Raw genomic sequence first — 13,215 nt, 5'->3', positions numbered from 1 at the left:
CTGAAACATTATTTCATCTTGTTCCTTCTTTTGATGCCCTAGAAGTTTTTACAGCTGGGGAGAATACACCACAGTAAAATTTCATGTGTATAAAGAGTAGGCCTTTCTTTTGAATAGTAGGAGAAAGGACTATTTTAAAAGAGAAATTGAGCAAAGCTATGAAAGAGTATATATACATAGAACTTGAGGATCTGGAAGTCGATTCCTGTGGATTTCTGCTAAAATTGTGCACACCTTAGGCATACATATTCCCTAGTTTGAAGACCACAATGCTAGTGCAACACTTGAGCATGTGGACAAAGAAACATAATAGAAAGGTCTATGCAACCTTGTTTTAAATCGTAAAAAGTTGCAGGAATCTGAATGTTCATCAAAGGAAAATGGATAAGTGATTTTTGAAATATGTATACATTGCTGTAGTGGAAATGAGTGAACTACGTTTCTCCTGGATCTCTCAAAAAAATTTATAGATGGCTCTGTTCAGTATGATACAACTTACGTAAAGTTTAAATACATGGAAAACAGTATCATTTATACTCACTTTTTTATGCATAAATAGTAAGTCTTCCAGAATAAAGAAGCACTAATTTTAGAATAGTAATTATCTGGGGGGAGCTTCAGAGGAGAATTGAGTTAGGAAGGGCTATATCAGAGATTACAGTTTTATCTATAATATTTTATTTATTTTTAAAGAAATCCATAGTAAATAAATATATAGATTGGGAATTACATTAGGCTCTTTATAATAGAGACCCAGTTATAGTGACTTAAACACATAAAAGTTTATTTTTTCATATAAGCAGTCAAAAAGAGAAAGCTATTCTAGCATCATTCTGGTAGCTCCACAATATCACCAGGGACCTGGATCCTTCCTGAGAGCTTGTTTGGAGGTTCTCGCAGGGGAGAGCAGCTACTCCTATACCCTTGACCGAGAAGAATGGTCCTCCTCTATCGGGGATAGTCTTCCTCTTCGACCCAGTGGGAGGGATGCACATGGAGCTGTGAGGGAGGAAGGGGACACCCACCTAGCCAGCCAGATCAGTCAAATCAGTCCTGACAATCAGTGGGGGTGACAGATGTCACAGCCAGATTGCCCTCGCATCCCTAGGTCCTTCTTTATGTATACATCCTTTATAGTGGATGGCTTTCTTCTTAATGTCACAAGATGGCTGCTAGAGCTGTTCCTGGGTTTGAAACTAGAAGCAATTAGAAGGGGGGAAGGGCCATAAAGAGTTCACTCCATCTACCCACCCCCTTTAATGAGCTTTCTTGTAAGTCCCCTATCCCAACAACTAAATTTCCAGACCATAATCAGAGTCAAATGAGGATACAAGTGAGATAAGGAGGTATAATTTGGGGGAGGGGAGCACATTGGTATCTTAAATAAAGTCAGAATTATCTTACTAGTGAAAAAAGAGAGAAAGACTTTCATATAGGTATCAGGCAGGTAGGTAGTCTCTGTCTCATCTGGCCAATGCCAAGATTTAGCAGGCCTGCATTAGGGATACCTATGAAGTTGTTGTATTATTCTTTAATTTGTTGTATTATTCTTCACAGTTCTCTGTTTGCTTTAAATAATTGAGGATAAGTTTTATAAATAATAAATGAATTAATGATTGTTCTGTGTCTAGAGTCTCTGGACATAAGCAGATAGTTAGGGGTGAAGTGAGACCATATTCATTTTCAGATTTTATTTTTTAGATGAAACAATCCAGATTGCTTCAGCTTCTGCCCAGCCATCCAAAACCAGGGTTAGCCAAAGGTAATCTGGGCGGGGCAGGGGGGGGCAGTTCGGCGTCTCTCCCAATCACTCTACTCATATATATGAGATTTCTCTGACCTGAGTGTTCACTTGGTGTCTCTCCATTTGTTTACTGTTGGTCTCTTACACTGTCTTTAGCTGTGACTGTGTGTATACCTCCATATGGACTTATATGTGATTGTGTGCATGTGTGTGTATGTGTGGTTTGTGTTTGTTTATGGACCCCAGGAGTGATTTTATCCTAGCTTGTATTATACATTCATTTTTATTATGGTTTGACCCGTTTTGAGTTTTAATTAAAAATCTGGAACGTTGTGTTTTATTGCAAAAAAAAGGCACAGGATTAAAATCTTGAAGACTAGTGATAGTCCCAGCTCTGTCACTTACTAGCTCTATAAATTTGACAAATTTACTTCCTCATTATTATCCCATGATTGTTGTCAGATCAAAAGGTTGGAAGGGCCCTGTAAATGCTGACATTGTGAGGGTTCTTAACATCCCCGTATGGGATTTCTAAGCCGGAAATGACGGTTGTGATCAGTGTCCAGAGGCGAGAGGAATGATCTCCAAACTCCTTCAACCTCCCCACCTCCTTTTCTGCCCTGTGTATTTCCCCTGATTCACATTGGTCCCCTTTTATCCTTTCCCTGTGCCCTTGTCTTCTACCTGATTTTCTCCATTCAGTGTATTTCTGACAGAAGAGCAAGACCCTGTAATTGGCCAAGTGAATTGAAGGATTCATCTCATCACTGGGCTGTCAGATGAAACAGCTGAATTTCTCCAGGTATGGGGTATCTGAGTCAACCTGAGTGGGGAATCTCTGTCCTGTCCCCCTTTCTTGCCCTGTCTCATCTGGCATTTGAACCGTGGTTACATCTACCCTGAAGCTTTCCATTCTTCATCTTGGGGTCACTGGCCTTGAAGTGTTGTGAGCCCCATGTCCATGCCTTTCCCCATAGAAGCCTGCCCAGTCTGAGTTTTGGTTGCCTCTTCCTTCTTTATCTGGCACTAGAGGACTGAGGTTTTAAGAACATGAAGCTCAGGAATCAAAAAGCCTGGATAAGAATTCAAGTTTTGCTGCTTTCTAGCTGTGTCACCCTGGGTAAGTTACATATTCTCTCTTACCCTTAGTTTCCTGGTCCAGGTGCAGGTGCTAGATAAGCTGCTTATTGTCTCCAGTTAGGAGCAGGCTTGGGAAGACAGGGTTCCTAGACTGGCTTTGAGGCTGCCCACTTAGCTAACCTTGTCTATTTTTTGCTGCCAGATTGCTGATTATGGTATTGGAGGATACTATGAACCTCATTTGGATTATTTTTTTGGTAAGGGCAAAATGTTATTCCTTTTGGCTGTATTTCAAGTGGCAGGAAAATGTCAGAGCTCACATGGAGGGAAGATTTTGCTTCTAGCTCAAGAGCCTCTAAATTCTCAAGGATACATCTTTGGGGACTGTTTTAAAATCAGAGTTAGAAGAGAAAACAGATTTTACCCTCTTCTCCTAATATGGTGCTGCTTCTACCAGGCACCTGAAATTGAGATGAATTCTTGTGGTAGAAAGTGATGGAGACAGAACCACACAGAGTCCTTTGCTCCAGCCTGTAGTCTCACTTGTGGTGAGAGGTTCCTCTCTTTCTCTCTCTTCTTGCAGACCTTACTCCTCTGTTGGCAGGAGGAGCACTTGAGTCTATTGCTCTGATCTCCAATACTTTAGCCCAGCATATGCCCCCAGTGTGGCTGAGCCAAACACAGAGAGAAAATAGATATTTATGTTTTGGGAAAGACAAGCTGAATCAGCAAACGAAACAACAAATGTTTCTTTAGCATCTTTGATGTGCTGATTGCTCTCCTGGGAAGTAGAGGGATAGGAAGGCAAAGAAGACAAGTTTTTACTCTCATACAGAGGCCATGGTTTTCTGGGAGTCATACATATAAGCAGCTACTTTCAAAGTAATTGAGTAAGTGTTATAAAGTAGGTATGTACACAGCGATCCTGCACCCAGTGAACAGGCTTACCGCCTGAACACTCCAGAAAAGGCTTCTTGGAAGAACTTAGATGTGCACTAAGATTGTTTCTTTAAACCTGTCCCTTTATAAGAAGATGTCCTTAGAATCAAAACCCTCTCACTGCTCCCAGAATATAGTGTAATCTGAGTGTAGCTGTCTCTGTAGTCAAGATTGACCCACTGGTTACAAGAATCTGTTCTTGGTGTTGCAGGAATAGCTTTCACTGAGGAAACCACATAGACCTTGAAAGCAAAAGCCAGCATCTTCCTATGGATAAGCTCTCTTTGTGATTCCACTCTGAACTCTTCCTGATCTGGGCAGTTTTAGGATCAGATGTTTTCTGAGAGTGGCATGCATTCCTTCTTAGTTATCTTTTCTGACCCACTTCCTTTGTTGAGTTTTCTGTCTCCACCATGGAAAAATAAATGGACTGGTGGTTTGTTCTGTGAACATAATACTCACTCCTTGTATCTGCCCTTCCTGCCTGGGTTCCAGTCTCACCTGCCTGTATGTTCATGTCCATCTTGAAGGAGCAAGGTGACCTCCATTTGGCTGAGATGGGCTTCTCATGCTCCCGTCACATCCATAAATATAATGGATGGGAAAGCAACTATTTTGCATGTTTTTTAACTAGGTAAGCCTAAGACTTGCATATTCACTTTCATCTAACTTTAACAGGGAGAATGAGCCTTTGACGCATGATGAGACTGGGAATCATGTGGCCACATTCATTGTCTATGTAAGTATGGTCAGTATTGGATTGCCCCCTAGACACAGCAGGCATGGGCTGGAAGGGTCCCCACTGAACAAAACATTAAGGGTTTGGATCTAGGAATTTATATTTTTAAAAATACCAGTAGATTCTAGTTATCAACTTGGTATAGGAACTACTGTCACTTAGTGATTAAAAGTAGAGGGAGAAAGAGGGAAAGGAAAGAGTTGCAGAATCACGTGGGAGACTTCTTCCTATTACATAGCATCTCTTCATTCTATTACTCCTTATGCTGTCAGTCTCTCCATTGAGGAATAAAGATCTGGAACCAGTTTGTTTTACTAATCAGGTGTGATTTCTTCCTCTGGACTAGGGCTAATTTTTTCATTCTTAAAATAATAATTGCTTTTTAAGCTTATTTTTAAAATAAGCAATGAGGAAAAAAATTCTCAGGATTCCTGGATACTTATAATGGGCATTTTTCTACTGTCTTTCCTTTTCTACCCAAACTTGTATCAAATAATAGTCAGATATTATAACACTACTTTTAAGATTCCTTAGTTCCAAAGTTACAGCAGATTTAGACCCCTGCTTTTATAGGGGACAGTCCCAGAGAATTTTGCTCATAACTTGTGACTGCTTCAAGAGGAAAGATTTCTGACCCATTCTTATTCATTCTTTTTGAAAAGAAATGATTGTCAATACTGAAATTCTGCCATACCCAATTTGAGGCTGTACAATATGAAAATTCTTCTCTGATCTTTTAATCATCATTGATGAGCAAAAGGAGCTTGATTTGAAGAGTTCTTTCCAGGAATTTTTGAGTATGACTTGTTCTGTTTGTTGCAGTGCATGATTATAATTTGTAAAATGGACATGGGTGATCTACTGTAGTACAACAGGCAGTGATCACAGTGTATAAATTTCATGTTTTCACCAAGATGAAATAAGAAAAATCATTAATTACAAAATCAGTGTAAGGTATCTTCAACCTCTTTAAATGTGCTTCCAAAACACTATTGTTGTAGGTTTACGTTATCCACAGCAGAACGCCACATCTTTTCTGTAGCATGAGAGCAATGTCTTTATGGTACCTCAGAAAGCTCTGATAAAGGATTTAGAAGAGAAGGTGGTAAAGGGACAGGGTGACCTCTATTTGGCTGGAGGTGAAGAAGTGTAGTTTGGTTCTTTTGTGAATTAACTATGTTCCTAGCTCTCCCAGTCTTTGCTCCTGCCATGGATATTTGGGAGTTGTTCCATTCAATTCTCTAAGAATTATGCAGACAAGAGATGGTAGGTATAGTATGTAAAGCTGACACTAATTATAGTTCACCTTCTTTGCCTTCTACATATGGCTTCAGTGCTGCTTGTCACATTCTTACAACAGTCACAGTATTTGTCATTTACTTTTATATTAGTGATTCAGTGGAAAGAGCAGGGCATTTAGTACCCCCATACCAAGATTCTTATGCTGAATCCGCTAGAAACTAGCTGCATGTATTTGGCAAGTTATTTCCTTCAGGTTTTTTGTTCCCATTGGCTTATTTGTTAGTTGAAGATTATTGAAATAACCCGTCCCTAATTTCTAATCTAGTTTTGTTAGTCTCTGCAGCATTTAGCAAATATGTGTTGTCACTAAAATGTACCAGACATAGGTGCTGAGGATATTACAGTGAATAGAACTACCAAAATTTCCACCTTTGTGAAGATTAAATTCAAGTGGTGGAATTGAACAATAAATAAGAAAAATTAAAAATCAGTAAATAACATGAATACATATTTTAGAAGTTTTATGAAGGAATTAATTATAATAGTTTAAAGGAAAATATCTGTTTTGCAAGAGTTAATCAGGGAAAACCTCTTTTAAGGAGGCAACATTGGAATGATAATGAGCCAGCTGCTTGAAAGATCTAGAAGATGAATATTCTTGGCAAAAAGAATAGCAAGTGCAAAGGCTCTGAGACAGAAAAACTTGTCAAAAAAGATATTTTGTCGTTCAGTTTTGTCGTTTTAGTTTCAGCCACCGTTTTTTCTAGAGTTGCAGGAATCTAATCTCAGACAATCCTGATCTTCCATCCCTGACATGTGGCAGTTGTTTCGGTGTTTCAGAGAGACTTGCTTTGTAACAAAGCATTAGGGAATGCTCATTTGGACCTTGAGTGATTGTCATGTTACTACACAGGAAATAAATTAGCCTTCATTGACGTGTCAGATTTGTATCTTTGATTGTGCAGGTGGCACACCTCTTAGGCTGATCCAAATCCTCATCCTTGAGGAGTCTGAGCCCCTGTTTACCATTATCTTTCGAGGCCATGGATGATACACTTGCCCATTTACTATTAAAGTTTCACAGAGTTCTGAGAAACCCTCCAGTGGATCACCTGAGCACCATATTCTTCTCCATCTCCATTATGTAACAGAGACACTATCTCTTCTTGATGATCAGGGTCAGTGACCCCTGTCAGTAAGGTGATTCCTTTTATTGCTTGCTGGTCTGTTGGCATGAAGTGCTCAAAATGACAGTACAGCAGACATAGCTTAAATTTCAGTAGGATTCTCTGTATCCCCTCATAGAAGCATTTCATTCTGGTAACTAGGTCCTATAGAACAGTGCTGTCCCATAGAACATTCTGTAGTGGAAATGTTCAGTATCTGTGCTATTTATTATGGTAACCACTTTCTCATGTGTCTTTTGAGCACTTAAAATGTGACTAGTACAACTGAGGAACTGAATTTTTAGTTTAATTTAATTTAATTTAATTACATTTAAATTTAAACAGCCACGCATGGCTAATGGCTATGTTATTGAATAGTGTAGTTAGTTCTAGACTCACAGAGCCTAAAACTATAGAGATAGGAAACAGAAATTCTCCAAGTGGGTGACTCTGAATGGCAATAAGTGGAGCCATTCCTGTTTCCACCCCTAGGTTCCCAGACCTATGTATTTTACATATTATGGTTATTGATTTGGAGTGTAGAATACATCCCAGAAGATGACCCTATATTTGCAGAGTATAACTATAATGTTCAAGCTGACACCTTACTAGAATCTTCAGGAAACTATTCCTCTGCTTTATCAGGCTACCATTTTCTGGGTGGTAGACTGTGTAATAGGACTGGCAGAACGTTTGATCATAGCTGGATTGTGAAAATTCAGAGTCCTGCCACATTGGTGCTATCTTTAAAAATCCTATAGTTGGTCCAGAGCAGCATATCCTATAATTTAGAATACTGCTCTTACTCATTTACCAGGCAAAACAGAAATTGGCCAGCTTTAAATGGATCCTATAGCAGGAAAGTTAGAAATGGAGTATTTATGGTAGAAATTGTGTTTAATCTTGGAATGTCAAGTGATTATGCAATAGAGCTGCCTGTTGAGTTCAAGTCTGTGAGATCTATCATGTTATAAGATGGGGCAGGTCCAGCAGTAGTCCTCATAAGATGAAAGTGGAAAATAGCTGAGACTGATTCATAAATGAGTTAGCTCAAAATATGGGTGCAAACTAAAAATACTTTGCTACTGGAAGTGGTCCTGAAATTTAATGTTTTGAAAATCCTCCTAATGATCAGAGCTGTGAATGGCTCACCATTGTGTGAAAAGAGATGTGGCTCAAGGTAAGAATAAACACAGACTTAGGCCAGTTTTACATGTTACAAGGCATCCCATCTCCACTCCCTGCCCTGAATCAGCATCCTTAAGATCCAAACCCAAGAATTACATCCTGGTGGAATATGTTGACTAGGTCCTGTAGCTTCTTCAGAGTTTAGTCTTTTTTTTTCCCCCTTATAAGGCCCACCTGACTGAAGAACAGGTTATATTTTAACTTGACCTTAGTTATTGATATAGTGATCAGAAGAAAAGATGGAAGTAGATCCTGAGGGGTGTGCACATGGTTTTACAAGTCTGAGACCTCTCAATCATCTTCAGAAATGGGGTATATCTAACTTTTAAAAAACTTTTTTTATTGAGGTATAATTCACAGACCATAAACTCTCTCTTTTAAAGTATACAATTGAGTGATTTTTAGTATATTGCACAAGATATCCAACTATCATTAATCTAATTCCAGAATGTTTATATCACTCCCAAAATAAATCCTGTTTCCTTTAGCACTCATCCCCTATTCTCCCCCTCCCACCCCCTGTCCCAGTCCCTAGCAAGCATTTATCTGTTTTATGCCTGTATGAATTTGTTTATTCTGGACATTTCATACAAATAGAATCACATAACGTATGGTCTTTTGTATTTGGCTTCTTTCACTTAACATAATGTTTTCAAGGTTTATCCTTGTTGCAGTATGTATTAGTGTTTTATTACTTTTTATAGCTGAATAATATGCCATTGTACGGATATGCCACATTTTATTTATCCATTTATCAGCTGATGGACATTTGAATTGCTTCCACTTATTTTAAAAATAATTTTTTGAATTGAAGTGTAGTTGATTTACAATGTTTCAGGTCTACAGCAAAGCAATTCAGTTATACATATACATATATATATTTTTCTTTTCAGTATTCTTTTCCATTATATGTTATTACAGGAATTTGAATATAGTTCCCTGTGCTATACAGTAGGTCCTTATTGTTTATCTATTTTGTACATAGTAATGTGTATCTGTTAATCCCAAACTCCTAGTTTATCCCTCCCATGCCCTTTCCCACCTGGTAACCATAGTTTTTTTTTCCTATATCCATTGCATTGTAAATAACATTTGTATCATTAAGATTCCACATATAAGTGATATTGTATGATATTTGTCTTCACTTAATGTGATAATTTCTAGGTCCATCCATGTTACTGCAAATGGTATTATTTCATTCTTTTTTATGAATGAGTAATACTCCATTATATATATATCACATATTCTTTATCCAGTCATCTGATGATGGACATTTAGATTGCTTCCATGGCTTAGCTTTTGTAAATAGTGCTGCTATAAAATACATTGGGATGCATGTATTTTTTTTAATTAACAGCAACATTATGTATAATTGCCAAGATATGCAAGCATCCTAAGTGCACATCAATAGTTGAATAGCTAATGAAGATGCAGTATATATATATACAACTCAGCCATAAAAAGAATAATATTTTGCCATTTGTGGCACTTCATTCACTTTTTTTTTTCACTTCAAAAACCAGAATTTTATAACTGGTAGAGACATTTCCATTACATCAAAAACAACAAAATACCTATAAATAAGCTTAACCAAGAATGTTACCTGTATTCTGAAAACCGAAATGACACCAAGATATGGAAAGATTTTTTCTGTGCTTGGATTGGAAGAATCAACACTATCAAAATGGCCACACTTCCCAAAGCAATCCACAGATCCAGTGCAACCCCCATCAAAATACTCATGACATTCCTCACAGAACTAGAACAAACAGTTCCAAAATTTATAAGGAACCACAAAAGACCCCGAACAGCCAAAGCAATCTTTTGTAGGTCTCTCTCTCTCTCTTTTTTTTGCTCTTTCTTCTTTTTGTTCTCTTTTCTTATGGTTTGATGACTAGAGAAGGTCCTTTAACATTTGTTGTAAAGCTGGGTTGGTGGTGCTGAAATCTTTCAGCTTTTGTTTATATGTGAAGCTTTTGATTTCTCTCCATCAAGTCTGAATGAGAGCCTTGCTGGATAGAGTATTCTTGGTTGTAAGTTTCCCCCTTTCATCACTTTAAATACATCGTACCACTCTCTTCTGGCCTGTAGAGTTTCTGCTGAAAAAATCAGCTGATAACATTATGGGTGTTCCCTTGTATGTTATTTGTTGCTTTTCTCTTGCTAATTTTAGTATTTTCTCCTTATCCTTAATTGCTGTCAATTTGATGACTGTGTGCCATGGTGTGTTCCTCCTTGGGTTGATTCTATGTGGTACTCTCTGCGCTTCCAGGATTTGAGTGACTGTTTTCTTTCCCAGGTTGGGGAAGTTTTCAGTGACTATCTCTCCAGAAATTTTCTCAGGTCCTTTCTGTCTCTCTTCTCTTTGTGGGACCCCTATAATGTGAATATTAGAGTGCTTCATGTTGTCCCAGAGTTCTCTTAAACTATCTTCATTTCTTTTCATTCTTTTTCCTTTTTTCTGTTATGAAGTAGTGATTTCCACTAATCTGTCTTCTAGCTCATTGATCCATTCTTCTGCCCCATTTAGTCTATTCTTGGTTCCTTCTAGTGTATTGTTCATTTCAATGATTTTATTCTTCAACTCTGTTCGAGTATTCTTTATATTTTCCAACTCTTTGCTAAAAACTTGACTCTGTGCATCTATACTCCTCTTGAGTTCTCTGAACATCTTGGCCATCATTAGTTTTAACTCTTTCTCAGATAAATTGCCTATCTCCTCATCACGTGTTTCTTCTGGGATTTTATCTTATGCCTTGGCCTGGGAGATATTCCTTTGCCGCCTCCTATCGTCTATATTTCTGTGTGTTTGTGGATTCCTTCTACAGGCTTCTACAGGCTTTGGGATTATTCCTTCTACAGGCTTTGGGATTATTGTTTTCTTACTTCTAGTATCTGCCCCTGGTGGATGAGGCTGGACTAGAGGCTTATGCAGGATTCCTGGCAGGAGGAGCCAGTGCCTGCCCACTGCTGGGTGAAGCTTGGTCCTGGACCTCTGGTGGGTAGGGCTGTGTCCAGAGGCCTTTGTGGCTTAGGAAGTCTGATGATGGGTGTGGCTGTGTTCCCATCCTGTATGTTGTTTGGCCTGAGGCCTTCCCTACAGGGTGTTGGATGGGGCTAGGTTTTGGTGCTAATGATCCAATCAAGATGTCTGCCTCTAGGAAAGCTCATGTAGATTAACACTCATGGAATGTCCACCACCAGCTTTTATGTCCCCTGTGTGAGCTGCAGTCATCCCCCACGTCCCCAGGAGACTCTCCAAATCCAGCAGGCAGGTCTGGCCCAGGTTCCTATGAAATCGCTGCCTCTGCCCTTGGACCTGGTGTACGTAAGTTTCCATGTACACTTCCCAAATGAATGGAGTCTCCGTTTCCCCCAGTCCCGTGAGGCTCCCAGAGCCAAGCCCCACTGGTCTTCAAAACCAGATGTCCTGGGATCTCCTTCTCTTTCCAGTGCTGGAGCCTGAGCTGGGAAGTCTGACATGGCGCTTAGAGTTCTCACTCCTGTGGGAAGGCCTCTGTGACTTAACCGATCTTCAGATTATATCACGGGCATACCCCTCCTACTGTCCTGCTGTGGTTCTCAGTTTATGCTTCTAGTTGCAGGAGATCATTTTTGCTAGGATCCAGTCTTTTTTTGATGGTTGTTTAGTGTTCAGTTGTGGTTTCATTGTAGTTGCGAGGAGAGGCAAGCTCGTGGTCCTACCGCTCCACCATCTTGACCGGAAAAGAAAACCTCTTTCCATTTCTTTTTTTTTTTTTTAACTTTTTTTAATTGAGTAATAGTCATTTTACAATGTTGTGTCAAATTCTAGTGTAGAGCACAATTTTTCAGTTATGTATGAACGTATATATATTCATTGTCACTTTTTTTTTCTGCTATGAGCTACCACAAGATCTTGTTTATATTTCCCTGTGCTATACAGTATAATCTTGTTTATCTATTCTGCATTTTAAAATCCCAGTCTGTTCCTTCCCACCCCCCGCCCCCTTGGCAACCACAAGTTTGTATTCTGTGTCTATGAGTCTGTTTCTGTTTTGTATTTATTTTGTTTGTTTGTTTGTTTGTTTGTTTGTTTGTTTTTAAGATTCCTTGTAAGAGTGATCTCATATGGTATTTTTCTTTCTCCTTCTGGCTTACTTCACTTAGAATGACATTCTCCAGGAACATCTATGTTGCTGCAAATGGTGTTATGTTGTTGGTTTTTGTGGCTGAATAGTATTCTATCATATGAATATACCACTTCTTTATCCAGTCATCTGTTGATGGACATTTAAGCTGTTTCCATGTCTTGGCTATTGTAAATAGTGCTGCTATGAACATTGGGGTGCAGGTGTCATTTTGAAGTAGGGTTCCTTCTGAATATATGCCCAGGAGCAGGATTCCTGGGTCATATGGTAAGTCTCTTCCTAGTCTTTTGAGGAATCTCCATACTGTTTTCCACAGTGGCTTTCCTTGCTTCCCTCTCCCACTCTTAATGATTTAGATGTCTTCTTTTACAATTTTGTGTTTATTCTTTTTGTAATTCATGGCAGTTATCACCTTTCCAGTTATGAGTTTCTCATTTTTGTAGCATCCTGCTTCTTTTCTATTTAGAGTAGACTTGTGAATATTTCTTTTAGCATGGGTTTAGTGTTGCTAAACTCTTATTTTTTGCTTGTCTGTGGAGTTCTTTATCTCTCCTTCTATTCTAAAGGATAGCCTTGCTGGATAGAGTATCCTAGGCTGCATCTTTTTTTCATTCAGGACTTTGAATATATCTTGCCACTCCCTTCTGGCCTGTAGTGTTTGTGTGGAGAAATCAGCTGAGAGCCTTATGGGAGTTCCCTTGTAACTCACTCTTTGTCTTTCTCTTGCTGCCTTTAGGATCATTTCTTTATCCTTAACTCTGGTCATCTTGATTATAATATGTTTTGGTGTGGGTCTGTTTGGGTTCTTCCTACTTGGGACCCTCTGAGCCTCCTGTATTTGGATATCTGATTCCTTTAGGTTTGCGGAGTTTTCAGTCATGATTTCTTTGAAAACCTTTTCAATTCCCTTTGTTCTTTCTTCCCCTTCTGGAACCCCTATTATGCAAACATTGGCACACTTTATGTTATCCCATAGGTCCCTTATAT

The 13,215-nt window shown here is 38.8% G+C and overlaps 1 protein-coding gene across 3 annotated transcripts in view; it reads left to right on the top strand.

Moving 5' to 3' along the window:
- LOC116662702 overlaps positions 1-13,215 on the top strand; it is a 94,114-nt gene that overhangs the window by 22,250 nt on the left and 58,649 nt on the right. Inside the window, exons 1-4 of one of the 3 annotated variants that reach the window (XR_004318707.1) lie at positions 1,699-1,762; positions 2,447-2,546; positions 2,775-2,864; positions 3,027-3,080. The exons of 1 other annotated variant lie outside the window; for it this stretch is intronic. Coding sequence is in view for 1 of the 2 variants with exons in the window: in XM_032476673.1 (XP_032332564.1) it covers positions 2,524-2,546; positions 4,442-4,502 (84 nt within the window). In the remaining variant the exon portion in view is untranslated. Of the gene's footprint in view, positions 1-1,698; positions 1,763-2,446; positions 2,547-2,774; positions 2,865-3,026; positions 3,081-4,441; positions 4,503-13,215 lie in introns of those variants that run through there. One more of the 3 variants, XM_032476673.1, reaches the window with a different exon arrangement.

This window comes from Camelus ferus, chromosome 3 (genome assembly GCF_009834535.1).
Source record: "Camelus ferus isolate YT-003-E chromosome 3, BCGSAC_Cfer_1.0, whole genome shotgun sequence".
NCBI classification, from domain to species: Eukaryota; Metazoa; Chordata; class Mammalia; order Artiodactyla; family Camelidae; genus Camelus; species Camelus ferus.
The sequence above is the reverse complement of the archived record's forward strand: the minus strand, read 5'-3'. Positions and strand labels throughout refer to the sequence as shown.